This window comes from Exophiala mesophila (assembly GCF_000836275.1).
Source record: "Exophiala mesophila strain CBS 40295 unplaced genomic scaffold supercont1.5, whole genome shotgun sequence".
Lineage (NCBI taxonomy): Eukaryota > Fungi > Ascomycota > Eurotiomycetes > Chaetothyriales > Herpotrichiellaceae > Exophiala > Exophiala mesophila.
Genome location: NW_015622508.1, coordinates 2232076 through 2259553, shown reverse-complemented (window position 1 = coordinate 2259553; position 27478 = coordinate 2232076). Strand labels below are relative to the sequence as shown.

General features: G+C 49.8%; 10 protein-coding genes across 10 annotated transcripts; 3 read left to right on the top strand and 7 right to left on the bottom strand.

The window, feature by feature from the left end:
- Positions 1-117: 117 nt before the first annotated feature.
- PV10_07531 (uncharacterized protein) lies at positions 118-2302 on the bottom strand. The gene is made up of 2 exons (XM_016372442.1): positions 1872-2302; positions 118-1775 (listed from the first exon to the last, which is right to left on the bottom strand). The coding sequence occupies exons 1-2, from the start codon at positions 1967-1969 to the stop codon at positions 365-367; spliced, it is 1509 nt and encodes a 502-aa protein (XP_016221774.1). The 5' UTR covers positions 1970-2302; the 3' UTR covers positions 118-364.
- Positions 2303-3587: 1285 nt separating this feature from the next.
- Positions 3588-4535, bottom strand: PV10_07530 (uncharacterized protein; the record flags this gene model as incomplete). The annotated part of the gene is made up of 3 exons (XM_016372441.1): positions 3588-4055; positions 4129-4432; positions 4492-4535. 3 exons carry the CDS (start codon positions 4533-4535, stop codon positions 3594-3596), a joined length of 810 nt encoding a protein of 269 aa, XP_016221773.1. The 3' UTR covers positions 3588-3593.
- A 76-nt stretch (positions 4536-4611) lies between these two features.
- PV10_07529 (uncharacterized protein) lies at positions 4612-6108 on the bottom strand (the record flags this gene model as incomplete). The annotated part of the gene is made up of 1 exon (XM_016372440.1): positions 4612-6108. One exon carries the CDS (start codon positions 6106-6108, stop codon positions 4903-4905), a length of 1206 nt encoding a protein of 401 aa, XP_016221772.1. The 3' UTR covers positions 4612-4902.
- Positions 6109-6702: 594 nt separating this feature from the next.
- PV10_07528 (uncharacterized protein) lies at positions 6703-11612 on the top strand. The gene has a single exon (XM_016372439.1). The coding sequence runs from the start codon at positions 7317-7319 to the stop codon at positions 10929-10931; it is 3615 nt and encodes a 1204-aa protein (XP_016221771.1). The 5' UTR covers positions 6703-7316; the 3' UTR covers positions 10932-11612.
- On the bottom strand, positions 11595-12865 carry PV10_07527 (uncharacterized protein). Its single transcript, XM_016372438.1, has 3 exons — positions 12596-12865; positions 12481-12549; positions 11595-12427 (listed from the first exon to the last, which is right to left on the bottom strand). Exons 1-3 carry the CDS (start codon positions 12759-12761, stop codon positions 11742-11744), a joined length of 921 nt encoding a protein of 306 aa, XP_016221770.1. The 5' UTR covers positions 12762-12865; the 3' UTR covers positions 11595-11741.
- Positions 12866-13062: 197 nt separating this feature from the next.
- PV10_07526 (uncharacterized protein) lies at positions 13063-14703 on the top strand. Its single transcript, XM_016372437.1, has 2 exons — positions 13063-13194; positions 13244-14703. The coding sequence occupies exons 1-2, from the start codon at positions 13146-13148 to the stop codon at positions 14056-14058; spliced, it is 864 nt and encodes a 287-aa protein (XP_016221769.1). The 5' UTR covers positions 13063-13145; the 3' UTR covers positions 14059-14703.
- PV10_07525 (uncharacterized protein) lies at positions 14695-17002 on the bottom strand. Its single transcript, XM_016372436.1, has one exon. The coding sequence runs from the start codon at positions 16977-16979 to the stop codon at positions 14844-14846; it is 2136 nt and encodes a 711-aa protein (XP_016221768.1). The 5' UTR covers positions 16980-17002; the 3' UTR covers positions 14695-14843.
- A 371-nt stretch (positions 17003-17373) lies between these two features.
- Positions 17374-19970, top strand: PV10_07524 (uncharacterized protein). Its single transcript, XM_016372435.1, has one exon. It carries the CDS (start codon positions 17543-17545, stop codon positions 19646-19648), a length of 2106 nt encoding a protein of 701 aa, XP_016221767.1. The 5' UTR covers positions 17374-17542; the 3' UTR covers positions 19649-19970.
- Positions 19971-20065: 95 nt separating this feature from the next.
- PV10_07523 (uncharacterized protein) lies at positions 20066-23018 on the bottom strand. Its single transcript, XM_016372434.1, has 6 exons — positions 22769-23018; positions 22694-22719; positions 21481-22641; positions 21172-21433; positions 20907-21118; positions 20066-20844 (listed from the first exon to the last, which is right to left on the bottom strand). Exons 1-6 carry the CDS (start codon positions 22794-22796, stop codon positions 20818-20820), a joined length of 1716 nt encoding a protein of 571 aa, XP_016221766.1. The 5' UTR covers positions 22797-23018; the 3' UTR covers positions 20066-20817.
- A 2160-nt stretch (positions 23019-25178) lies between these two features.
- Positions 25179-26774, bottom strand: PV10_07522 (uncharacterized protein). Its single transcript, XM_016372433.1, has 6 exons — positions 26754-26774; positions 26417-26704; positions 26215-26365; positions 25914-26168; positions 25505-25861; positions 25179-25453 (listed from the first exon to the last, which is right to left on the bottom strand). The coding sequence occupies exons 1-6, from the start codon at positions 26766-26768 to the stop codon at positions 25263-25265; spliced, it is 1257 nt and encodes a 418-aa protein (XP_016221765.1). The 5' UTR covers positions 26769-26774; the 3' UTR covers positions 25179-25262.
- Positions 26775-27478: the final 704 nt, after the last annotated feature.

The window sequence follows — 27478 nt, the reverse complement described above, 5'->3', positions numbered from 1 at the left end:
ATCCTACGACCCGTTTTATGATGGTAAACCCCTGAGCTTGTATTTGTAGTGCTCCTTATCAGGTCGGGCAATCTTCATTGTATGAGGGAGTAACAAGATGAAAAAGTACTCATTCATAAGACAAGAAGGGGAACGAGGACAAGAGATATCGATCCGTAATGGACAATACCTTGCCATGATAATACATACATTGAGCTATCCCAGCACTGACTCATGCCTTTGGGGAAAAGAATGTTCTTGACCTTCTTCCTCCTTTCTCGCACTCCCTGACCAACCCAGGCACCAAGATAACTTGATCCCACACTTACTGAAATACAGGCTCCAAAGCCCCCGAGGACCTTGGGCTTTCATTTTCTCTCCTTTTTTAGGAATCCCCTCGTCCTTGCCGAATAAGTTCATCCACGTCTTCATCCAAAGTAGTCAAGACAGCTTCATCACCGGCACCACCAAAACCTTCCATACCCATTTCTCCAAAATCGGGCACCATCTCCTCTTCAGCGCCATGACTCAGTTTCCGACGTTTTGCGCCATAGCCGCTACTTCCGCCGCCGTTGACGCCAGGACTACCGCTTGAAGACCGCATGCGTAAGCTATTGGAGTTCATTACCGGCATAGATGAAGTCGTGTTTCCTGCCAAGGTCGGTGAGCTTTGAGATGGGTTGTATCCGCCAGCATTGTCGGCAATGGAACTCAAGTCTAGATCGCCGCTGTTGAATCCGGCGAAACGAGCTAGTGCGGCGGAGACGGCGGGGTTGTTGGGAATAATGGGATTGGGGGTGGTTGATGATGACGGCGGTTGTGCACTGGTTTGCGAGAATGAGGTTAGAGATGCATTGGGATCATAACCGTCTGGTTCTTCCAGATCTTGATCAGCCTCGGGTGTCAGTGCCTCGATTTCCGGACGGTTGAATTCGTTGTTACTGCCGTGGCCGTTGTCGTTGAGTGGTGGTGATCGCAGTCCGTCAACAGGATTGTATTCGTCGTTGTTGTTGTTGTTGCCGGCATGGTTGGTGTCGGGTTCAACGGACGACAAACCACGGATGATTCCATCCTCGACCTCGCGTTTCTTGGCCTCGGTGCTAATCTTACGACTATGAAGCTCCAAATGAGTCTGCTCGTCTTTTGCCAGCGCAGATTTGTTGATGTCCAGAATTCGTTCGAGGTCGGCAATCAGGGCTTTGCGAGCTTTGATGCTAGCGGATACCGAAGATTCTGCTGCTGCAAGGGATTTGATCAGACTGGACAACCGAGCTGCATGTACTGGCGGACTAGGCAAAGTGACATCAGGATCGTTAAGCTTGACGTATTCGTTTTGCGCAGCGTCGATGGCAGGGCGTGCTGAGATGGTTTCTTTAGTCACAGCGACCTGGAGAGGTGCCAGGGTTTCGAGCTCCTTGGGCATTCCGGTGGAGGAGTTGGAGCTAAATAAAGACTGTCCCATCAGTGTCTTCTTGCCGCTAGATCCCTTGGACTTGTCGACTTGGTCGATTCGTGCTTCGATGGCTTCCTGCGTCTGGGGGTCAAAGACGTTGCGCGTGCGCCAGACCTCGACGACTCGACGGATTTTGGACTGGATCTCTGGTGGAGAGGATCGATAGGCGGTGGAAATGGCTTCTGGCATCAGTGGAGAGAATGCATCTGGAAACTCGGGTCGTTTGCGAGCTCGGGCATTCTGGACAATGTCATTGACGAGATAGATGAAGTTGAGACGCTTGGCGGGTGGTGAGTCGCGGAGTCGAGTCAGCCAGTAATGAGCAATGCGATCCGCATGTCTCCTAAAGGAGGGCTCGTGTTAGTGAAAGATTTGGTTGGGGTATGGTCCAAAAGATCAATGGACCGATTCACCGATTCAACGGACAGGCCAGACTTACTTGTGGAACATAATCCATTGCGAAACTGAGACGATACTATCTTGAGTTTCGTTCAAGGTGGAAAGTTTTGCTTTTAGAGCTTCGTCGGTGAAAGACATTTTGATCTAAAGGATGCCAGGATGCCAGAATGATGGTGACCGATCCAAACTTCAACAAGACCCGCGGGGACCAGAGGGTGCTGCTCTGTGGTCTGTGATGGCTGGGTGGGTTGCTGTGCTCTGATCTGACCTGTCTCTTGTTGAGCAAAGATCACAGAAAGGGTAGGTAAAACAGCTACACTACGGGACTAGAGATGGTCTTGCGCGCTAGGCATGCGTTTCCAGTGTGTGTGTCTGTGTGTATGTGTAGCCTTTCCCTTTCTTGATCAAGCTGAATTTGATGGAAAATTCGATAGTGATACCAATGGCAAAAGTCTTTGAATCGTCGATCTTGTTAGATGTTGTGAGTGCCGCTAAAGGTTGACTTGTTTTGATGCGGAGGAGGTTTGAGATATGCCAAGCGATGTCTACGTCGAACTATAGAGAACAAAAGTAATGTCTACGTTGGGCTATATGGAGCACAAGTGTAGAAGATATACGGTGGAGTAAGAGTAAGACATGAGACATGGATCACTCTGTCACGTGCATGTCGTTCCCATCCAAGGGTTTATCACTCACCTCCAGGATTTGATTCAGGCCACTGTTGAATACATGACAGATCAGAACCTTGTCTAAGTTGTAGTTTGGCTCTTTAGACAGAAGCATACCGGTCAAAGGGTGACAAAAATGACTAGGAGATACGCTTGTCTTTGTACGCCTGGTATGGACAACCAGTGGCGCTGGTGGCACTGGTTGCAAACTGAGCGATCATGGAAAGGATCATGCACGAGCTTCAAATACTTTCATTCACACTTGACGTCTTTTGGTCAAAATGGTTTGGTAGAGTTATAATCTCCATCTCAGGTAACCACAAGTTCACCACCAGTGGGGACTTTGGTAATCGGCGACCTCGGGGTTTAGATTCTAGAGAACCTGACAGCTGTGGCGGGGTAGTTCTATCTTGTTCTATTTCTTGAATACTAATCCACGGATCTCAAGTTGTCATCTTGAATTCTCTCAATAAGATAAGAACATCATTCGAGTCATTCAATCGCCAACATCAAACAAGACCATAGCACTACCAAATCTGTCTGATACCCAGTCAACAAAATCCCTAGAGGTGTCTTGAATTTCTTCCCCTCTCAAGTAAATATATTCAATTCATTCATCAGCCAATCGCCACAATGTGTATGAAGAGAACCTGTCCAACCTGTCGTAAGTTCAGCTCTTTCGCAAACATAGGGCATCTTCCTGCAGCTTCACTCTTCTCCACCATACCTTTTGCCTGTGGTGATCTCTATTCTGACTTTGCTGTAGAAAAGTCCACCTGGTGGGGCTGCGGGAATCATATTCCCTCGGTCATGGACTCCATTCCAGAACAGGACAGGTGCACTTGCAAACCTACACGTGAGGTTGATGGAAAGACTTATCCACCAAAATCGGGAGAAGGTCAGCCTGCTTAAGATGCTGTTTCGAGCAATACAATCTAGGGGGGCAACTGGTCGCTCTTGCAACGAGGTTCGGTTTGTGGATGGACAGTGTTTGAGGGCTCATGGAAGATGCTGAGATTCACATATGTATTTAGGGCAGGTAAAAAGGTCAGACGCTTGACTACGTAGACAAGTCAATACCCGTGTCCCTGTGATCAAGTGAAAACAATGCCACCATCAATGACAATCGTTTGACCCGTGATGAATTCAGCATCCTTGGAGCACAAGAAGCCTCCCACAGGACCACCCACATCATCAGGCACACTGACTCTTTCCAATGCTGTCAACTCGGACGAATACTTCTTGACCGATTCTCCTTTTGCTCTGCCCTCAGTCTCGCCCAGTTTCTCGTCGATCAAATCCCACATGGCCGTTCCCACGATTCCTGGCGCATAAGCATTGACATTGATCTTGTGCTTGGCCATTTCCATTGCAAACACCTGTGTCAATCCTCGCACAGCCCATTTACTGGCACTGTAGTGTGCAAGCAGCGGAAACGGTTTAAAAGCGACGATGCTGGCTGCACCGAGGATCTTGTAGCCACTTGAACCTTCGGGCACAGGCCCCTGCTTGATCATTTGCCTTGCTGCATGAGTGTAGGAAAGCCAAACACCCATCTATCCATTGCGACCTCAGTCAGCCAATTGCCGGCTTCTATGACTCGATGACATGGTTGAGCATCTGACTCACAAAGTTCACATTGAACATTTTCTGCACATCCTCGTCTGAGATTTCAAGTACTGGGGCGACTTGGGCAATTCCTGCGTTGGCCACAAAGACCGTGAGATCGCCTAGCTTCTCCACAGACTGCTGGATCAGACTCTGGACCTGCTCTGACGAGGTCACGTCTGCTACAACGCCAATGGCAGTGCCTTGTCCATGTTTCTCGTTCAGCTCGTTGACGAGCTTTTCGATACCGGCTTGATTGGCAGCAACATCGTTGACCGTTACGCGGTATTCTTCTTGAGCTAGTCGTCGAACAATCGCTTCACCACTTGGACCTGTCAGTCTGCACGGGTGAACTAGACACGGCTGTAGAGCTGATGAACGTACATCCCTCTGCTCGACCCTGTTACAATAGCTGTTCGTTTGCTCATCGTGGAAGATCACCTCTACTTATCGGAGGTGGAGGGAGGGGTTTTAGTGCCACGCTGGCGAGAGGTAAAATGTTCCTTCTACCATTCGCGGCACCTGGACTCCGCCCACCATATATGAATCTGGAATCCGCGGCCGCCTTTGCAGCTAACCGTTGTGTCGTAAATCTCCTCACCGGATGCGCGGAGAAAGACTTGGAGCATCGTCGGTCGTCGTCCACCGAGGAGAAGTGAATGCGGGGAATTTGTAGATGGACCGCCAGTGTGCCCAGTTCTCGGCCAACGATAGACCGACGACCACGTGTGAGGAGGACTTGCTTGCTGTAGATCCAGTGTACAGGAGCAGACCGACTTATTGGTTCAAATGTTCCTAGTCCATGAATCTGCAGACGGGGAGGCGATATTCATCGACATTCCAGTACTTTCGCCGGACACCTTCCCATTCCTTGTCGAGCTTGGGGAGAGCCATGCTCTCCCATTCTACATCGAAACCGGCTTCGAAGAGATCATATTCGACAACCTTCTGGTAGACATCATAACTGAGCTGTCTGTCGGCTCCCATCCCGTTGAAGAAGGACCATCGCCCTTCTTGGTCAAGGAGTCCAATAACTTGCTCCGAAAAGAAGTCGCGGAAGTCCGCATAGGATTCAGCAAATGTGTCGAAGTAGATGGCATCAAAAACATGGCCTTCTGTAATCAGCTGAGGCAGCACATCCTGCCATTTGCCGGCGTGGACAACCACACCAGGTTTATCCTGCCACCCTTGACTCTGCAATGAAGCAAGAACTTCAGGGTGAGCTTCGATAATGTGATGACTTGAAGGTTTGTTTGGGTGGTTCTGTATGTGGGTATCAACGATCCCCATTCCAAAACCGATGTTCAAAATCCGCAGGTCCGGACGAGTCAGCAGAGCATTGGCAGACTTGAGCATGATATCGCTCTCCCAAGCCATCATTACACCGTTCTGCTGCTCGTCCAGAAGCATTCTTCCACTGAATGACAGCTCAGAGGAAAGGTAGGTGGAACTGTCGACATCTGGCCGCCCCATCTCAGCGGCTTCAACGGCTATATCATCATTGGGCCCAGCCGGGAGATCTTGCTCGTCCTCGGGCTCTTCATCGCCGTCCTCGGGCTCTTCATCGCCGTCTTCGAGCCTCTCGTAATCGTCGAGTCGACTCAATAGCATTTCTGCACGTACTCCCGCATCCACCATTAATTGATACAGCGACTCCAAGCCCAGCCTGTAAGCGACACAGCCCGGAGTTTCATTGTTGTTGTCCAACTGATTCCAAATCGCTCCATGCTCCAAGAGGAACCTGACAGCCTCTGACCCTGTGTCCTCTTTAGAATTCGAGGGTAGGCTTTCTCCATTTGTCAGAGATGCGCAAGAGTAAATGACTGCGTGCAAGGGTGATTGACCTGAGGCGGGGTCTTGAACATCAACCACTTTGCAGTCGGGGAAACTGTAGTCCCTTGTATAACGTCGTAAGGCCTGGAGATCGTGGGCCGATGCAGCCTGAAGTACCTCGCGGATCTGACTTAGATAGTTGTCGGCCTGAGCCCCGTCATTAGACATGTTGGACTGTTAAAGCTGGACAGCTTGCGAGACACCACGGCGCTTGGGACAGGGTTTTGATGTATTCTGTCGACCTTGAATAGAGGAATTGTCTCTCAGATGGTCCTTTTCGTCTTTGCCCACGACTCTGTATACACCGGAGCGGACACACGTTGAGGTTCAAGTTTGAGTGGAAGTTTTTATTTTGTTAGAAAATCTGATACTGGGCGTCAAAAACACGCTGCCCTAGAATGGTAGGCTTGAGATTTCTAGATGCTCTGCATATAAGAATCAACTCAAGACAGTCCAGTGTTCATGTCATCACAAGTTAAAGACCACCACAGTTCAGAAGTACAAAGAAGTCAAGAAATTGTATGTAGCCTTGCGTTTGTCACTGTATCGATCTTCTGAGCGAGGATGAGGTTCTTTTGAACAATAAAGCAGCGTTCTATGTGCATCTCATGCCCCACTAATGTAGATATCTGATGCACTAATCATAGGTTTTATACCACACTAGCGGAGGCTAGGCTCTTGGCATAAGTTTCACGACGTACCAAGACATTTTTGTGTCAAAGTTCAAAGTGAATCTTGAATCCTATCCATCACCTCGACATCTTTCAAGCCAAGTACCGTCAAGCCGCTGGCGTTTCTCGACAATGGTCAAATATGTGACAAGGTAGTATCATAGCCATTCTGACGTCACATAAAGCGATACCATAACATTCTTGGTCGCTCACTCTTCGGCTGACAAACTTGTCCTTCACGATCAAGAAGAATTCCACCTTCAGATCCTCCACCCTCGGGTTCCCCAACTCGTGTCGCATTGCGCCTTCTCCGGACAAGCAATGCGGTTGAACCAACATAGATCATGTTGCCTCACAGTCTTCAAGCGTGACTCTGTACAACTGGGAGTGGCGGTGGTGGACCTTTTGCACTCAAAGGAGAGAATCTATCTCCCTCCGCCTTCCTCATTCTGATCGACTCTTTTGATCTGGAACTCAACCCATACCTTCATCCACAGATTTAGTAGGGATCCAAACCTCCTCCAAACTTCTCCGATCCAATTGTGAGAGGCTTTCAACAATTCATCTTGGCCAAGCCCTACCTGTCGGTTCTCATATACCCGGAGTTAGGATCAAATCATCACGTCCTGAATCGCCAGGCGCCGTTCCTTGGTGTGCCGCTAACAACTGGGCTCTGCCGTATCTACTGGCCCTGAACTATTCGCAATGGGGAAGGCCAAGGGCAAAGCGCCCAAATCATCCTCTCGCGACACTGGCAATAAAACCACGCAAAGTCGCTCAAGCCTGGTGGATAATCGACCTGCCATCAAGGCTTCAGATGGAGTCAACGTTGAAGGATGGACAGAAGCTGACATTCGGACATACAACGACTTACTTGAGGAAAGAGCAAAGCTCGAAAAGGAAAAGGATGAGCTCGAAAGAAAATCATCAAGACACCACACGTACCGAGCCTTGCTGGATGAGAGCACTGCTGCACTGGACAGCTCCTTCAGACTACAATTGACCGGAGAGTACATATTCACGGGCTCTAGTCGTTGCTGTCTGGATCAAACCTCTACCTTTACGCATGCACCCCGAACGAAGAATTTTCACTGTGCCCATGAAATTTGCAAACGTGCAAAGACACACGGCATTTCCTGGGCAGAATTCGACACGATAAAGTACTATCACGCCAGAATACTGACGGAGAAATCGCAAAGAATCCGAGAAGCGCTTGGGAAACAACGCGACGTCGAATTGGTCCGTATGAAGAAGGATGAAGATGATGAACTTGCCCAAAAAAGCCGCAAGAATCCATCAGTGCCCCACGCTTCCCTTCATACAATCAACACCAGCAAGAACACCTCATTGATGAGCTCATCAATTCTGGATACGTTTGACCCCAGGAACCTGTTGCTCAACCCTCGCAATGCCATCATGTTGGACATCGCCAAAGAGAATGAGGACATCGTGAGCAGAATCCGTGAAGAACTAGAAAAGATCCGAGGAGATGTCAATACCGGCAGAATTTCAGCTGGAGATGCTCGGGTCAAGTTGGACCAGGCCAATCTTCGCATGGCTGAGGCAGAGAAACAGAACAAAGTCTTTCGCCAGACCCTTCTGAACGACGAGGCTGCTCTTTCCCGAGCGTCGCAGATGGGTCCGTCCAGTTTACCAAATATTCTTCCACAAGCTTTGGCTTCTAGTAGCTCAGACGCTTTCTCCCACGCTCTTTCTGTTATGAAAGGCTTCTTCTCTACTTCCAACCCGCAAGACATCCAGACTGCGATAGCCGATCTGCGCAAAGTCCTTCAGATGACTGGTCCCATGTCACCTGTCCTCGCAAAATCCTTCCAGGCGTTGGAGGAGATGCTCTCGAAAACGAATCCGGACGGGCTGAAGGTGGACGCCACGACGACAGATGGGAAACGACAGATGATTGACTTTTTGATGAATATGAGGGGTGTAATGGGACTTAGCGGGGCAGATACGACAGACACGAATCTCGGCCCCGGCCTCGACCAAACCACGCTCAAAGCAAACGAGGAGTGCATCAAGATTGAAAATGCTGCCATGAAGGAAATGTCAGCTTTGGCGGACAAGATGTTTGAGGCAGATGATGAGAAGGTCGCTGCGGCTCTGGAACCGCTCAAAGAGGCAGCTCTTCTGAAATCACCCATCCCACCTTTGTCAAGAATAGTTCTCGAAGATAAGATTATCAAAATCTTGTTCGGGCGATCGATATTTGCACTCATTCGGGATGCTCGCACAGGCGTGAGTCAAACCGAACTTCAAGCCAAGATCACATCCCTAGTCATGAGATTTGCTGAGCGCAAACCTGACAAGTTCATCGATGTCCTCACTCTAGTCAGCGAGACAATCGCCATCAATCGAAACTCCTCTCCCGCACTCCTTGAAGCCCTCAAGGCTGTGGACATTTCCATGACAAGATTTGTGGCAAAGACACAAGCTGAAAGAGTCATACAACCACCACTAGGCAATACGTCGATTGCCGCAGACGATCGACGAGAAGACCTACTCGAATCCAACATGGGTTTCCATTCATGCAATCATGGCATGGATCTTGTTCGATCGACGACAGTGACCAAAGGCCATTTCAAGAGGTTCCAGAAGTTGTTTGAAGATGGTCGAATCTACTCAGATTCAGCGCTTCTTCGGTCCACCGTGGCGCGATACTACAAGGCCCATCTCGGCAATGGTCTGTGGGAGATTTTCAAGGTGTTCGTTTCTCACAAAGGTGCCCCTGATCGTGCCCATATCGAGCCGGGGTTTTGGAGGGACGAGCTCGACTTCTACCGTGAAAACATCAGCGACTGTCAACTAGCAGATCAGCAGTTTGCTGACACGATCGTCAACTTTGCGCGTGCTGGTGTCTGTCCCGCCCAGGTTTCTGTCGTCATTAGTCAACATCTCACTTACCAAACACGGGCCAACTTCTCTGCGGCGGTCCTAAACGTTCGCTGCCTTGCAATGGCGATTGGAAAGCATATGGCCCAAGATCTTGGCGAGTGGTTCCTCACGTGGTCGTTTATCGCAGCTCTCATGACCGACTTTTATATGCATTTGGTGTGTGAGCTCACCAAGTATAAGTCTGAGATGGGGATCTATCAGGAAGCAGTTCCCATAGTGGCTGCTGATGTTCTTAGCTTGGTTTGCGCACTGGTCATAGGAGTACCGGACCAAACCCGACAAATTGCCAATCTCCGCGCCATTGGAACCTTCATAGGCTCCTGCATCTTGGATTATAAGAGGCTGCAAGACCCTCAAGCCTACAATGCACTGTGGGATCGTCTTACATTCTTTGTCAACGACAAGAAATACATATGTGGCCCTGGGCACTCGTGCAGAAGTAAGGTGAGAGAGGTCACAGCTAAGCATCGATCTTCAACCAAAGCTTCGGCAGTGGAGGATGCGACCGGACGTGGTTCGGCAAAGGCAAGTGGGAGCAGGGAACAAGCATGCAGCGATGACCACATCAAACCATCTCCAGGTGGAGGGTCTTCTTCAGTTAGCCTTGGCTTGGACGATGATGAACATGTGGCTGAAAAGCATTCTCGGTTCTCGGAACATCTTCTTGAGCATGCTGTGTCTGATGAACTTGCTGCTCATTCTACTTCAAACGCCGCGGTTATCGATAAGTCGCACCAGAACTTGCGACAGACTCATTCGGGCACGGTTGAAAAGTCCAACGGACATGCAAGCCACCAACCCTCAGGCTCACATAGCGCGCTCAGCTCTTCATCGGAAGCAAAGCCTCCTCCCCATGCGACCAAAGTCATAACTTCACACCGAGATGACACATTAAAGAAAGCTGACGGCTTTGGCACTATGACTGGTAAAGTACCTCATACTGAACAAGCTTCACCCTCAATTCCGACCGCCTTGTCTTCAGAATCTGCTTTGCTTCATGCAGATAAGTTCCAACCTCGCGAACTCGACATCCAGAGAAAGTTGTCCAAATGGATGGACAACCTTCTGGAGCTGAAGGAATCCATGACAGAGGTCTGTCAATCGCGTCCAGTTTTTGCAGAGAGTCTTCAAGTGGTGATCAATCGGCTCCGAGAGACAGCCCAAATTCATCATGAAGTTGCCTACTCTGTCGCCCGCGGACAAGGATATATAGGTCTGCAAGAATGGTTGGAGCGCTCATGCCCCTGGAATTTGGGCCGGGGATACTTCGACTCACGACGATCAGAACTTCACCAAAGCCTAATTGGAGCCCCAAGTCCAACTCCGCGACAGAAATCGCCAGCAGCAGCAGCAGCTGGAACCAACAAGAAGAAAAGGACTGGAAAGAGCCGCGCAGTGAATGAGAGCTGATGCCCGAATCAAGGGCACTGCCTCTTTCATGTACATGGAACCCAATCTGGTGATGATTGAGATGTTGTAACGAAAGGCTCTCTGACCGAGCCAACCATTCTCAACCCCCTTCCCTTTCACCAGAACCCACATTCGCATTCTCACCGTCCGAATCCAAAAGGACCAAGGCTGGGTGGGTAATCAGACTATCCTAAGACTATACTTCCTCCTTAGGATTGAATGCCTACCCACCACAACCATTTTTTGCAATCCCTCACGGCAATCTTTTTTTGGTATTGCCAAAAGCTCACTCACAAGCTTCAGAACAGCATTGCATGGGAAATGGAACACGTCATTGGAGTTTGTCAAAGTCTCTCCCATCAATTAATGCATCCAACAGAGCGTTGCAATCTTGATTATGTTTTCCCCAGCATCAGCATTGAACATCAAACACGGGAATGATTTGCGCAAAAGAATTGAAATGGCGCTTATCCACGGATGTCATGTATTATGTAGGTACCTATCCTGCAAGGTGTAGGAAAAGACTACAACGTTTTCAAAAACTAGACTCAGTGATGGTTCTACTTTAATTTTCCGTGTTCTTCGTGTGTTGGTTATATCGTCATGGGCGTGATTCTAGGCGGTGTAGTCAGATAAAAAGCGGATTTCAGAGTAAACAAGGCATAACCGAGAGAAGAATTGTACATTTTGGTGTGGCTTTCGCTAATGACACATATAGGCGGAAGTAATTGCTATTAAGTAGCAACATGCCTTTTTGGGTTCTTTGGTTCCTCGTACATAGCCCGACACTGTCCCCATGATATCTTATTACTACCTCTTGGACTGCTGGTCATCAGATGCATTGACATTGAGACCAAGACCCTGGGAATCAAGATACAACTTGTTCTTTCCGCCAGCCTCTTGGAGAATAGTGGCGATATTCCGGGCATTCTCAATCTGTCGAAGCTCGACGTAGCTCCTGCTCTTCTTGATGGCGTCACCAATCAGTTCTGCGGATCTGGCCTCACCCTGTGCGCGGACCACGGTGGCTTGTTTCTCTTGCCGGGCTTTGTCCACGACGAATGCTGCCCGCTGTGCTTCTTGTTGGGCGACTTGTTTGGCTTCAACGGCGGCAGTGAATTCAGGTGAGAATGATAGATGTGTCAATGAGACGTCGTCGAGCATGATGTTGAAACGGGCAGCTCTTCGCGTGAGATTGTCTCGGACCAGTCTTGCGACATTTTCTCTCTGCGTGATCAATTGACTGGCGTTGAACTGGGCGACAACACTTTTGAGGACTTCGTTGACGATCGAAGGTAGGACTCGCTCATCGTAGTCGGTGCCGAGAGTTCGGTAGATTTGAGGTAGGGCTTCAACGCGAGGACGAGACAGTACACGACAGGTGATATTGACCATCTGCAAATCTTTGGTGCCAGTCAAGGATGCGACGTTGCGCGGTTTGGCTCGCACATCGTAATCGATCGGGGTTTCGAACCACGGCAACCTAAGATGAGTACCTGTTCCTGTCAGCCTCGACCGAGATCAAACATCGTAATGGATTTGCCCATACCTTCATTGTAAATGTCTGCCTTGACTCCCGACAACCTCGTATATTTGATCGCTCGATGACCACCGTCAACTGCTCGGATTAGTACAGAATCTCGCAATGCCGGATGCGTGCTTACCGTTGAAGATGGAATTGGAGAGAACAACACCGCCAACACCCAGGGCAACCAGAGCAAGAATTCCTCTTCCAGCGGCGCCGCCTCCCGGAACACCTCCGAAACCTCTGCCGCGCTGCTGAATCGTCCGCTGAATTTGTTGGAAATGCTCCCTTGGATCGTACGACATGTTTGCAATTTGGCCGAGGCGCGGCCGAGTAGATTGACAACGCACTTCCAGATGTGAACTGCTGGTGGTGAAGCAATGTGAGGTGATTCTCAATATTAATTGAGGCACAGGCTGCAAGTACTTCGCAGTTCGTAATAGATTTCACGCTAACCATATTTAGTCAATGTGCAGATTGTGGAGATACGGCGGAACAGTCACAGTCACAGTCACAGTTTTCTACGGTCGACTGTATAGGCCGTCTCTAGCGTTGTCCTCGAACGTCGTTGACATATTTGTTGCGCTTTGTTATAACTTTGTCACTCAAACTTCAACTCTCACTCCTTCATCCTTTTATCCTCTGTACCTTTTCGCCTATTGGCCTACACTTCATTCATTAGCGAAGCCATGGCACCTAGTCAGAGTCGCAGTGTTTTTGTGGGAAACATCCCTTTCAGTAAGTTGCACTCTTCCAGGCTACTCCCACTCCAACTCACCAACTCTAGATCTGAGCGAGGAGAACATCGTCAAGATTCTCAGCTATGCCGGAACCGTGGTCAAGTTCAGACTCATGTCCAACCCAGACACTGGTAAATCCAAGGGATTCGGGTTCGCCGACTTCGCAGACGCAGACGCAGCCGCAACGGCAGTTAGGAATCTGAACGATTATGAGATCGACGGGCGCAAAATTCGGGTTGATTGGCCTCACAACAATGAAAAGGACTCGGTACCGACCAACTACGATCAATCTGGCGCTCAAGGCGATACCTCTGTCCTCCCACCACTGCCACCGGGCGTCGACCTTCCTCCAAACCTTCGGGCCACCGACGCCATTTCTCAGACCCTCAGCACTCTCCCTGCTCCTCAACTACTAGATGTCCTCACTCAAATGAAAGCGTTGGCAATATCCGACCCGGCAAGAGCAACTCAATTGTTGAAGAGCGCACCGCAACTCTCATACGCCATCTTCCAGGCCTTGATTCTCATGAATCTCGTTGATCCCAAAGTGTTGGCTCAAGTCGTGGACCAAGCCACGAGACAGATGCAACCTGCCAACATCGCTCCTCCTCAACCCCCACCACAACAATACCAAGGCTACCCGCCTCCGCCCATTCCTGCTCAGAGTGCTCCAAGACCACCTCAGCAGTATGCGCCTACACCTGTACAAAGCCAACCTCCTCCACAGCAACAGCCACCCCAACTCACGCAACAGGAGATGATCCAACAAGTCCTTGCTATGGACCAAAGAACGATAGACTCGTTCTCCCCTACCGAGCGGGCACAGATTATGGCGATCAGACAACAAATGATGGGCCGTTGAACCTGAGGTTTTTGGCACGACTCACCAATCCTCCATTCCGAGCTTTGGGACCTTTTGTGTCTCCCCACTGAATTGTGCAGCATCTATGTTTAAATTGACTGCGCAACGAGGATATCAGGGTGGACATGCGCCATCCAACACCCATCTGCCAGACAAACTAGCGGATAGTCACCCAAGTTCAAGGCTATGTTAGTGGAACGCCCCAGATATCAACAACAACCTTGGACTTGCGCAATTCCAAGTCGTGGCCTCATAAGTGGCCCGCACCACACGACTTGAGATCGGCTTCATCAGACAAAGTACAGAAAGTCAGAAGCTCGTCTCTGGATTGCTCGAAATCAACAAGCACGAAGACCGACGATCGGCTCCATTTCACTCGTCACAAGTTGCCTACTACGCCACCCACTAGAAGAGCATATTCTGGTATCATTTATGATGTGTGGAGCGCTGGAGACGTTGCGACAACTAACAAGGCATCAGCACCTCTTGTACCTCTCCGTAAAGCCCAAGATCGCGCCTTCGATGACAGTATGTCATTATACTCAAATAAGACAGCCGCATTAGGGTATCAAGACCTTAGAATCTAAAGTAGAACACAATAATCATAACTCATGTGACCGGTGCGCAGACCGTCACTGAACCTCCTTTCGCAGGTTTCCCGTTCGTTCTGAAGACCATTTCGCTGTGCAGCCGTGACTTATTTCACAGCCATGAATGAGAACAATAGTTTTCGAGTCGTCTCCTCGACATCGATTGAGCACAATCTCGAGGAATCTCTGTTCCCGTCACCGATTCTTCCCATTCCCGTCTCCAATACCATCGCCACTTGCCGGACTTGTTCCAATCCCCTCATCAGTGACTGCCGTATTTGGCCTGAGGGGGCTACCTCTCTTCATATCATCTCCTTCCCGTCTCGCCCACGATCGGGTCCTTGCTCCCGATGATGGTCGATGTGTCGAGGTCAAGATGGGACTGGGGATAGGATTAGGCGATGGAGATCGTACGTCCCGAAACTGCATCTTCGACCGTGTTTGGGGATTAATGTCGCGTGGACTCCATCGTCCTGAACCGGTGGAATTCATCCTTCCGTTACCCTCGACAGGCGATGACGGTGTAACTCCCCGCGTGCTCTCCAGATCTGGACTGGGGAAAAATCCTCGTCCGCTTCCCGGACCGCCCTCGTATGGAGATGAAGCCTGATATTGGTTTTGATATTGATAGTCTTCGCCGCGTCTTTTCATAGGGCTTTCGTCGTAGGGGTCCCAGCCTACCCTGCGCCGCGCCTCAGCTCGGAGGTGTTGTCGGTATGCTTCGTCGCCGCCGGCGCCGGTGCTAGCGCTTTCTTCGAGGAAGAAGTTGAGGAGTTCGTCGGTGATGGAGAGGTGGGATTGTTGTTGGAATTGTTGTAGTGAAGTGAGACGGAGGAGAAGCTCAAGTAAAGATAGAGATGTTTTGATTTTGTTGAATGGGTCGGATGGGGCTGGAGACGGTGATGCGGTCAAAGGGGTGTGGACGCGAAGATGTGACAGGGATGATGCGAGGTTAGAGGGAGATTGATCGGTGTCGATGTTGGTTGTTGGAGTGGTTGATGAAGTGAGTTGGTCGTTGTCCTCGTCTTCTGAGTCGCTGGGTTCCGGTTCTGTGTAGACCTCAAAAGCAATCCATTCGGGATCAAGAGAGGGTGGAAGCCGCCATGGATCCAGTGGGCCATGAGCCAAATCAGTAATTGGCTGAGATTTGTCAGGAAGGTCTTTCAAGTTTTCTTGCTCGACACTCTCTTCGTCTGTATCTTCGTGCACAGCATCATCCTTGAGCATTCTCCTGGGAGGAATTGCGTTGAGGTCTCGTTTGAGGAGAAGGACTGGATGATTGCTTTCTGCGTCTGAGCCAATATTGAGGACTTTGCTGGTATCCGCGTAAAAGATCTTGGAAATCTCATGAATGGGCAACATTTCTCGAATACCTGCTTGTTGAACATCGTCGAAAGGCTCAGGCCGTGCATCATTCTCGAAATCGTGATATCGATCATCGTCATAATCTTCGATGATCATCATTTGATATGCATACTCGTCCACTCGTGCCTCTGCAGGGACGGAAGTTGATGATTCTTCGGTGTTATTCCAGCCGGCAGAACTGATCTGGGCCGCGGGTATCGCGTCGGAACCAGACCCAGTCTTCAGAACCATGTCAAGAGGAACTCGCCTCAATTTGACCCTCGCTTTGTGCATCACCTCCTTCCATGTTGTCTCTCGAATGTCTTCTTCGTTTTGTGGGCGATCGTGGCCAGCAAAGAGCATGTATATGGTGAGTGTAAAAGTGGGTCCAATTTGAATGGCACGTTGAGGGGTTATAGAATATTGGGTATCGCCAGCGGTAAGAAAGGTGCTGGCTTGCAGCAGTCGAGATGGAGAAACGGTGTGAGGCAGGGTAGTCGACAAACTCGCGCCAGATGTGGTGATTGCCAGGTTGATCAAAGGAACGGCATCCTCGATGCGCTCAATAAGTCGCTTGATATCGGATACTATGAGCTTCAGCTCAATTTCATTCTGTGCCTGAACCTGAGAACTATTGTGCTTGCGGGTTCTGTATGCATCCGCAGAAGCAGAGGCGGCAGCTGCGAGGCGCTGTCCGAGGGACTGGATGTCCAGACGTAACTCTTTGGTTAATGAAACCGCAGACTCGAGTGAGGTGTGGCCGCGGGCTGCTATCAGTTCGATCATATCGATTGCAGGTGATATAATGTGGATCTTGTGCTGGAGTCGTTTCTGAAGTTGGTACAACTCATCCCTCACACTGCTCTTGGGCGCTGTGCTCAATAATTTGGCAGTCTGTCTGATGGCAAATGAAGCCGTCAAACCAATCCCCGAGCGGATGGCATAGTTCATGGCATGCTGGGTCACCTTCCCCAGGAACATATCCATGGTGGCCAACTTCTTGATTGACAGGGTTATTCCTCGTAGTAATAAATAGTGAATCAGGTTGCTGCCGATCACGAAAGGTTCATCCCACCAGACGAAAGATCTGATCTTGGGCATGCTGATATATCCGAGGGACTCAAGCTATCATGGATCATTGTGACAATAATTTTAGGCGTGTTTGATCATCGTCATTAAGAGTGTTGTTACCTTCGATTAAGACGCGTGAGGCGTGTCTAACCGGCGTTTAATCCCGTGACTTTGTGGCTCAGTGGATGTGGCGTGTGTGGCTCAAGAAATGTCAGTTTGGGCAGCCTTGCCAAGAACGCTAACTACATATGGATACCGCCCAAAATTCCTCGACGTTCATCAAACCCAAGATACAAAGTCGCCTGCTGCCCCTCCATCAACGCTGCTGGTCTCGTTCATATCCACTTCCAGCCAGCACTTCTTTTTCGCTCTTGACCACCAGAGGCCTGTACAAAGAGCCCTCACGCTGGTCTTGGAGGAAGTTTCTCTTTCCCTACCTGAATTTCCATTCTTCCTTCGTTCCGTTTCCCCTCGTCATTATGGCCGGCAATTACGATTCTTGGGAAGATGCTCCAGATGAGGATCTCTCTAAGCAGACCCAACAGAACCTCAATATAAGCGCAAATTCATTTCGGCCCGGTGCCTCTTCATTCCAGCCTGGTGCCTCGTCCTTTCAGCCCGGCCAGCAGTACGCTGGGAACAATTTTCAACAGTATGGTGGCGGCTATAGCCAACAGCAGGGTTTCAATCAATACGGCCAGTATCAACAACAAGGCTACGGTCAACAATATCCTCAGTACGGCCAACAGCAAGGCTACAATCAGGCTCAAGCCAGTGGTCAGTTCGCTGCATACAATCAGACACCCGGAGGCTTTCAGCCACGACAAGGCGCACCTGTGAGCATTGCCAGACGACAAGATGCCCAGGCCCCCCCAGCACCACAGACTTTTGTCAAGCCAACTCCTGCTCCATCTGCAGCGGCAGCTCCTCCTGCCTCTGTCTCTGCCTCAGCCGCAACCGAGTCTACCGCCAAACCCCAGCCAGCTGCTGCACCTCCCAAAGCAAAAGTCCTCTCCATTGGCGTTCCCACCTCCACTTCTGCTGCGTCTAAGAAGCCAGCATCCCCTACCACAAAAGATGCACCCAAGGTAGAAGCCGGATCTAAAGTAGCGGCAGCAAAGGCCGTGGAGAAGACTGGCGAAAAAGTGACAGGCAAAAGTTCTCCAGCCCCTTCGTCTGGGAAATCATCTCCTACACCTGGTGACGCCAAAAAGGGTCAAACAGCCGAAGAGGTCGCTGCGTCACAGACTGCAGATGTAGATGCAGATGTTCTGGCAGAAATGTACGGCAAAGAGCATGTCAACATTATCTTCATCGGCCACGTCGATGCCGGAAAGTCTACACTTGGTGGCCAGGTCCTTATTCAGACGGGTATGGTTGATGAACGTATTCTTGACAAATACAAGAGAGATGCCAAAGATGCAGGTCGAGAATCGTGGTACATATCGTGGGTGCTTGATCTCAACAAAGAGGAAAGAGCTAAGGGCAAAACCGTTGAGGTCGGGCGTGGGTTTTTCGAAACCGAGAAACGAAGGTACACCATTCTCGATGCGCCCGGCCACAAGACCTACGTCCCGAACATGCTGAGTGGAGCTGCACAAGCTGATGTCGCCATTCTCGTCATTTCAGCCCGTAAGGGTGAATTCGAAACGGGTTTCGAAAAGGGTGGTCAGACTCAGGAACACGCAATGCTGATCAAGACGACTGGCGCCAAAGAACTAGTCGTTGCCGTCAACAAAATGGATGATATCACTGTTGAATGGTCGAAAGACAGGTATGATGAGATTGTCAACAAGCTCAAGCCATATCTCAAGAAACGTATCGGCTTGGACTCGACCTTCCTGCCCATATCTGCCCAGACTGGAATAGGCGTCAAGGATCGCATTCCATCTTCGGTGGCGAACTGGTACAAGGGTCCCTCACTACTCGAGTTCCTGGACAACATGGCCAAAATTCAACGAAATGTCAATGCTCCCTTCATGATGCCCGTGGGCGCCAAATACCGAGATATGGGTACTATGATTGAAGGCAGAATTGAAGCCGGCGTGGTCCAGAAATCCTCCAACTACATCATGATGCCCAACCGAGAAGAAGTCGGCATCTCGGCTCTTTACGGAGAAACAGAAGATGAAATCCCTCATGCCATGGTCGGCGACCAAGTCCGTCTGCGCCTGCGTGGCATTGAAGAGGAAGACGTCCTACCCGGATTCGTGTTGTGTTCACCTAAACGGCTGGTCCATTGTGTGCGGGAGTTTGAAGCACAGATCAACATTGTCGAGCTCAAATCGATTCTTTCAGCTGGCTTCAACTGTGTCATCCACGTCCACGCAGCGACAGAAGAAGTGACGTTTGCCAGTCTGTTACACAAACTTGAGCCGCGAACCGGGCGAAAGAGCAAGAAGCCACCAGCGTTTGCTGCCAAGGGACAGAACATCATCGCCAGATTGCAGGTCACTAGCAGTGCTGGGAAGGTCTGCGTCGAGAGATTCGAAGATTACCCTCAACTGGGACGTTTCACGTTGAGAGATCAGGGACAGACTATTGCCGTAGGCAAGATCACCAAATTGATCTTGGACGATGAGTAAATCTGTTTGTTGTCTTGCATTGGCTGAAACGAGAAATACTCAATCAATGCTTTTGCTCGGTTCTCACAGCGCGTTGCTCATCGTTAGGGCTCGATCTGCTCAAGCAGACAGTCGTGCCTACTAGGGGTAAAGGACAAGGGCGAGGACGTGGCATCGCATGCATTGACACCACTTAAGTACCATGTGAGCGACAGTCATGATGCTAAATGACCATGACGTAGGGGAGTCGATGAGAGCAAATGTGATAGATAGGTAGAAATGAAAACCAAGACATGAAATGTCAAAAACTCATTTTGACATGAGAATACGAAACGAATTCAAAAGTTGTGCCAGTGAGCTTTTTTATGTGTACACCTTGCCACGCATTGCATTGATAATTTTGAGACTTTTAGACTGAGTTGTTTTCGACCTTTGAATTATCCTACCAAAACATCCAATCCAGAATTGATGAGTAAATCACTTGCTTTTGTAATTGATCCTAAATGTCCTAGGCTTACACGTCCGTACATTCGGAGGTCTGAGGACCAGGCAACCAAGTGCATTCAAACGTTAACGAGGATCGATGGTAATAAGAAACGCCATCTCTCCCGGGCTCTAATCTGGTTTTGCTGGTTTTGCTAAACCTTTTGAGCCTGTTGGCAATTGCGACTTTTGCAAACTATAATACAATCGTAGTCCGAATTCAACAATGACGACTCTGAATGAGTCATCTCAACAACATGTGCTGAGATCCTAGAAGACAGGTGATGAATGATTTCAAGTTCCGGCCAGGGTTCAAGAGAGAGCTGGAAGAGCTCAGGCGAGGGGTCATATACACATTGTAGCCTCAATTTCGTCAATGGGCTAAGTCCCAGATTGGCAGCTTTGTGTCGATGCTGGAGAGGGGGATCGGGCCACAGAGAGATGGTTGTGAAATCATGGCACTAACTCCAGTCTCCAGACAACCTGGTCTTGACAGCGAAGCCCACGCATTGATGTCCCTTGTGGCGGTCTGGCCGTGACAGCCGGCGAGGTATCCGCTTGGAAGTCGGAAAGGTCAAAAGCCCTCCACAGCTGCAGGAATGGTTAGGTTCTCCCAGATGCGCAGACTGACGATCAAGCCGATGGAGGCGTGCTGTTCTCATCCTTCGACAAAAAAGGATTTCTGAGAAGCACATCCCCACCTGTGATCACCAAGCACTAACGTCAAAACTAGCCTGAAAGGTAAACAGTGATTAGCTGATGACGTCCGGCCAACGTATCAAAGCACATGACATACCTCATCAAAGTAGGTTGTAACGACTGTTCGATCGGCGAACTTTCGGCCAGCAAGGGCTTGGAGAGCCTTTTTAGCAGAGGCAGCGTCTTCGTACTTGAGGTAAATTTTGCCAACGCCGGCTGACTGTCTGCTACCGCCCGAAGGGCGTGGAATCTTGAGGGCAATGATCTTGCCATACTTGGAGCATTCTTCCATGACGTCTTCGACGATTTCTAAGGGCATTGTTAGCTTTTTCCACGATGGTGTTGGTGATGAAAAGACGCACCTTCATAGTCTTCATTGTCTACAAGTTCTTCGGCGGTGACCATATTGAGCAGTTGTAGCACTCGGCCTTCTTCAAAGCCTTCAGAGGTGGTGCCGGCGAACATGGACATGGCATTAACGCCCATCTCTAGACCTGAGACTTGTGTGGCGCCGATACTGGCTCTGGTGACCTTAATCTTATTCTCGGCTAGATCCATGCCGTTCAGACCTTCAACTGCAATGTCTGTCGTTGAAGGATCGACATATTCACAAAAAGCGATTCCCTGAGGATGGTTAGCACTTTCGACGGGAATTAGGCAAGAGAACTTACCCGTGACTCCTGCGCATGCTCTTCTTTAACGAGCACAAATGCCTTCAAATCGCCGAAGGACTTGAGCAGCTCAATGACTTGCTCATCTGTCAAGTATGGGGGGAGGTTGGTGATGGAGATCTTGTTAGCAGTGTCTGGAACTTCGGAGGACACGTCGCCGTCGGTGTAGGCATCGTCGTCAGCGGTAGGCACGATGTAGTCCTTGGGGCGGCGAATATCCAAGCCTTTGACATCTGCATTGCCATTGCCATTACCGTTGACCTCGTTATGATGTTCTTCCATGGTAATGCCATCCAAAGCCAACGCGATTGTGGCATCGGAGGGTTGTCTGAACTCGACCAATGCGAAGCTGCGGTCTTCGGCGATGTTGGCTTGGATGCATGGGTCACTGCCTTTGACGATGTTGAGGCCGTTCAATTGCAGGTTGAAAAATTGTTGCAGGCCGTCTTCAGTGACGGCCGCAGGGATGTTGTAGACGAACAATCGTTTTGATTGGCGAGAGTTCGATGTTTTGAGCGCTGTAGAAGCAGCAGCATTGGCAGGCTGGTTCATAAAGGCCTGTAGTCGACTGGGATCCATCTGTTGCTGACGAGGGGCGCCGGGGAGAGGGAACATGCCAGACATCTTGGCTTGTTCGGCAGTCACATTGTCATATCCAGGAGGCTTGATATCCCACTGCGTCAACCTCCGCTTGCGATCAAGGATGGAAACAATATCGGTGAGATCGGGGGTAGGTTCCCTCTTTTTGGGAGGTGGGCTAGCTTTGCGACCACCTCCTGCACGAGCCTGGGCGGCGAACTCGTCACGGTCTTCTCGTCCGCCACGATCACGGTCGCCGCGGTCGCGGTCACGTCCTCCACCTCCTCTTCGATCATCAAAGAGGTCACGATCACGCCGAGGAGGGCGGTCATCGTCGCGGCGTCTGGGGTTCCGATCGCCTCGATCCCAGTCTCGGTCATCCCGCCGGGAGGAGTATCTGTCTTCGCGTTCTCTTGCGCGGTAGTCTCGACTGGACGAGTATGTATCTTGTTCATAGTCGCGGCGTGAGGATCTGTGATGTGGGGATCTTGAACGTCTTCGGTCACCACGATCACCACGGTCACCACGATCGCGATTCCTATCACCACGGTCTCGGTCTCTTCGATCATCGCGATCATATTTCTACTCTAGTCAGTGGCAGGAATCATGAAGTTCGGAAAGGAGCGTCGCGGACCTCATGGCGCCTGGAGTGGCCTCCGTCTAAATAAGTGTCAGTGGCAGATGGAAAGTGAAAACAAGTTGGTCTCACCTCTTGACGAATAATTGTCCCCGTTCATGGCGCTCGATACCAATCTCTGAATTTGACTATGCGCAATTGTTATGGTAAGGCACGACTTTGTCAAGCGAGCGTGGGGACGATGGAAGTTTTGTTGTAAGTGGACGAGGGCGAGGGCGAGGGCGAGGATGAGAATGAAGAGGAAACTTCTGTGTCCGCGAGGTGAACTGGGCGTGACTGGTCAAGTTGAACTGAATGGAATATCACGACATTGAAAGTCGAGGTCAAAGGCAAAGGCAAGGCACAGGGCCAAAACTGCAGGACCGCTCTTGCACTAAGTTACGAACTTGCACCATCTGCACCTGCACCTGCCTGCAGTAGTACAACCTTTGCTCAACAAAAGTCTTGGCATAAAACCATAAATTCTCGGGGTCAATGGACGTGACATCCAACCCTTATTTTCTTTATATGTAGTATAAAGCAACATATTCTGGCATTAAAACAGTTACGGCCCAAACATAAAGTACATGATAAATACAATTCCCCAGACAGTCCAGACCTGTACACCAAAATTTGCACGCAGACTCGCCGCATCGTCTTCCTCAGGATCGTTGTCAGTGATATTGTATTGAATTGGGACTGGCGTATATCCTGCGCTTCTCAGATATGCAATACCAAGAGTCTCGTCGTCCAAGTTGTGGTCGACGTATTTGCCTCGAAGCCAATCTGCATCGGATCTGTTAGCGTGATCATTCACGGTAAGGAACTGTCCTTCGGCAGCCTACTCTGGCCCAGAATCCAATGATCTGGCGAATCAGCAAAGTCTCGACCAATGAGAGAGAGCATGCAAATGTCTGTGGCGTTGGGCACAGGTACTACCAAGGAATCCAGCTCGAAATAAAATGTATAGCCGACGATGCTGCGGTCCGAGACCAAGGTAAGGCTGGGTGGGAAACGAAAACCAACTGTATAATTGCTCTCGCAGGGGACAATGGAGGTCAGGATCGGTCCGTCGGTAGTGTTTTGGAGGGTAGTCTCGACACGCAGGGACTGAAAGACGACCGATACCGCGCTAATAGGACTATTTCAAGGTCGATCAGTTGCAATCATCAGTAGGTGGAAATCGACGAAGCAATTGACATCCTTACCCGACAGAAAAGGCATTGCGCGTGCTCAGCTCCACGAGAATGTTCTCGCGCATCAGGGTTCTGCTGCCGATCACCAGGTCGACACGGATGGAGAAGTTGTCAACAAGAACATCCCTGCCCATGTTGCCATCGAATAATGCATCGTCTTGTCCGCCGAGGATGAGTGCTCCTTCATCGTTGGTTTCTAGCGCGACGCCAAAACGGCACTCGTCGACCAAGCCATCCTCGCAAAGCCTTTCAAACCAGGAAGAGGAATTGCTAGTTGTTGAGTTCGAGGCACCAAAGCCAATAACTCCATCTCCAGGATAAGATATTGTCGACTCACTCTGAGAGACAATACCTACTTCTTGATTCTCAACGGTGATACCACCCACTGAGATGGCATCTTCGATAAGACTCCCATTCAACTATGCTTTGGTCAGTGTCTCCGGAACATCCTAGGGGTTCCGGATCAATTTGTGTCTTACCGTGCCAACACGAATCCCACTGTTGTTTGCTATTTCAAACGACTCGCTGTAGAAGCCGTTCAATTCGACCGAATCCGCCGCAGGTTCATATGTGTTTGGATTGAGTGCCGTGTTCGCCGACCCGGTGTCTAGGAGCAGTTTCAGACCATCCTGGCTGCCAACAGTAGCATTTATAAACAAGAAACCCTAGATATTCGTTAGTGCTTGGTGGCGACCAAATATAAACCTAGGTAGGTGAGACGATACATCTTCCGCAATCAACGGCACCGACACTGAAGTCTCACGTTTAGCCGCCGATCGAACAAGGATGGGTTGGTGCTGAGAGGGTTGTGTGCAAATGGAGACATTGAGCAACCATAAGAACGCAACAGTGAGAGTCAACACGTTACTTCCGGGACTACCCATCGCGACCCGGGGTGACCTGGTGTAAAGATCACCGCTGGCTAGATTTCAAAGTAGACTCTATAGCTGTATGACCGGCTTGACACATATATTCATAGTTGTTGCAACAACAAGAGGCAAGAAAGGTACCTTGTAGTATTTGATCAACTGAGCAATAAGCATCGAAGAGGGGCATTTCTTGAGCTTGGTATTTAAGACATATATGTACTTTAGATAGGCAGGTCTCGGGCGAAAAGATGACTCCATTCTCTCGGCCAAGTGTGCCGTCACTCGTCGTCGACTCGACATTGGCATAGGGCCCGCCAAAAGCATGGCGACGTCTTTATCGATGTCGATCATCAAACACTTGGACCATTCAGGGGAGTTCCGAGGTTCCTCAGGCGTCCGCATCCTTATTCTGGTGTAGGCGTTCCTTGGCCGAAAGCTGGGCACTAGATTTGCGCCATGACAGCAATGGAGGGAAACGTTGGAACTTGTTCTTTTGAATCCTCTCACCAACTTCCTATCATATCACGCTCTCTTCTCATCCACCACACAGATTAACTCGTAGTAAAACCGCACCATCTCTAGGAGACCTTTCACAGGCATGCGCTCATCGACTGTATGCATTCGCGATCCTCGTGGGTCGTGACTAGCCCTCCATGGGGACATGCGATATATGTGTTTCGATAATCCCCAGTAGTATCGAGTATCGGTGTTACCTGGCAGATCAATCAGCAGTCTGTCACATAGCATGTGTGCGTGTTTCTGACCTGAGAGTAGCACCGGCGCAACAATTAGATCTGGGCCAAAGACACGGCTCAGTGTGGTTGAAATCCACTCAAAGTGCACATCATCGGCACTTGTGACGGGTGAGGCCTCAAGTTCATAGTGTGCACTCAAGGTTAGTTTACCCGTGTGGTCATCGTCGTTGTTGTTGGCTTCGATCATAGAAACCGGCGGAATAGGGCGCTCGCTAACCGACAGGCCAAAAGCCTCAAACTGACACCTACGGTTTTTTGCCCATGGTTGAAGTAAGTTGATGTAGTGATCTTTCACCGTTCTGACCGAATCTTCAACCGCAATGCGATGGTTAATCACAACATTGGCTGTCTCGGGAAGGGAATTTACTGATTTCGAAAGTCACCTTAACTAGTCCACATGAGTGGCACCTTGACTCACCTTTGTCGCCACCAGAAATGAGATCAGCAGCGGTGGTGGTCCGAACAAGGGCTCGTCTATCTCTAGACGCTTCCAGATACTTCAATAGCTCTTCAGACGACTTGTCATCAAGTATGGCTTTGCGTAACTCATCTGGCATAGATTTTGAGAAGCGGGCAGCTCTTTGCAGATATGTTAAGGTCGGGTTTCTACGCGAGATATAAGGGGCAAAGGGATGGTCCTCGATGATGGCGATGACCTGAGCGAGCAAGCCAACTGGCAAAGATCTGATCAGCGCTAAAAATGTACTGTGGGAAGAGACACTTGCTGGCAGTATGATCAGGGGGCGTGGAGGAGTGACCCCCAGGAACATTGACCGTGACAGAGACGTCCACATAGCCCTTCTCGGCGGTTGCTGGTAATGCAAACTCGGTGCCAAAGTGTATTTGAATGACCGCAACGCCTTCATCGAACTAGAGTGACCATGAATGAAGAAAAGTTTGGATTGGCGATTGAAGACTCACTATCATCTCAATACCGTCATGTCCATATCTTGCAAGGAGCAGTTCCGCAAGACATCGAGCTCCGTAACTCTGTTCAGCACCCCCTTCTTCATCGAATCCGATGGAGATGATAACGGTTCTGAGGGGTGAAAATCCATGGGATATTAGGCAATCGATAGCAGATAGAATAGCGATGAGGTTCGACTTGTCATCTTCAGAGCCACGACCCCAGATAAATTCTCCGTCGTAGTGTCCAGAAAAGGGAGGATATGTCCATTTTGCGTAGGGAGACGTCTCTGCTGGGACAACCTTGTATTGTTTGGATACAATTCTAACCATTTGACCAAGATTGACTTACGTCTGAGTGCGCCATCAATATCAAAGGTCGTAGATGGCACTCACTCCCGTGCCATGTCAACAACAATCCATGTTGATTGACCGTCTCAAGCTGGAGATGATGAAAACTTAACTGGGATGTTAGCATGTCAATGTAAAGAGCAGTGCCCCAACTTGCATCCTGGGAAATGCCTTTTTCAGCATCTCTAAAAAGGTAAAGAAAATGTCCCATCTAGGGTCTGTTCCGACATGGCCCATATTGTCATAAGTGATGGTCGGCACCCTGACCGCTTCGGACAAGCGATGAGCAACAAGATGACGAAACTCATCAGAGATCAGGAGCTCCCTCCGAGTTTGGTCAGTGGTCTCCGTGAGAGCTCGATGGTGACATCTGAGCACCATTGTTTCTTCTTTTTGGAAACCTCTAGGCGATGAGACGCTGGGTGAGAGACCAATGATTATATTTACAATGTTTCCAACGACAAGTGAATCGAATGCAAGTTGTCTAACCTCAGTCGTCCGATTTCTCTTCCTTGTTTTCTAATGTAAGCAGTGTAATTGTCGTCTTAAGCAGTGTGCTCCTCAGCTTCTCGACAGTGTCTTTTAACAATACTCGGATGTCAATGACGCGGGCATATCATTAGAAGTTATCGCAGCAAGGCTAAGCTAGCGTCGTCGCCGAAAACGGTCGAGGATAACTTGAGAGAGTATGCTTGATTCTCCGGTCCCAGTAGTAGGCTTATCGGG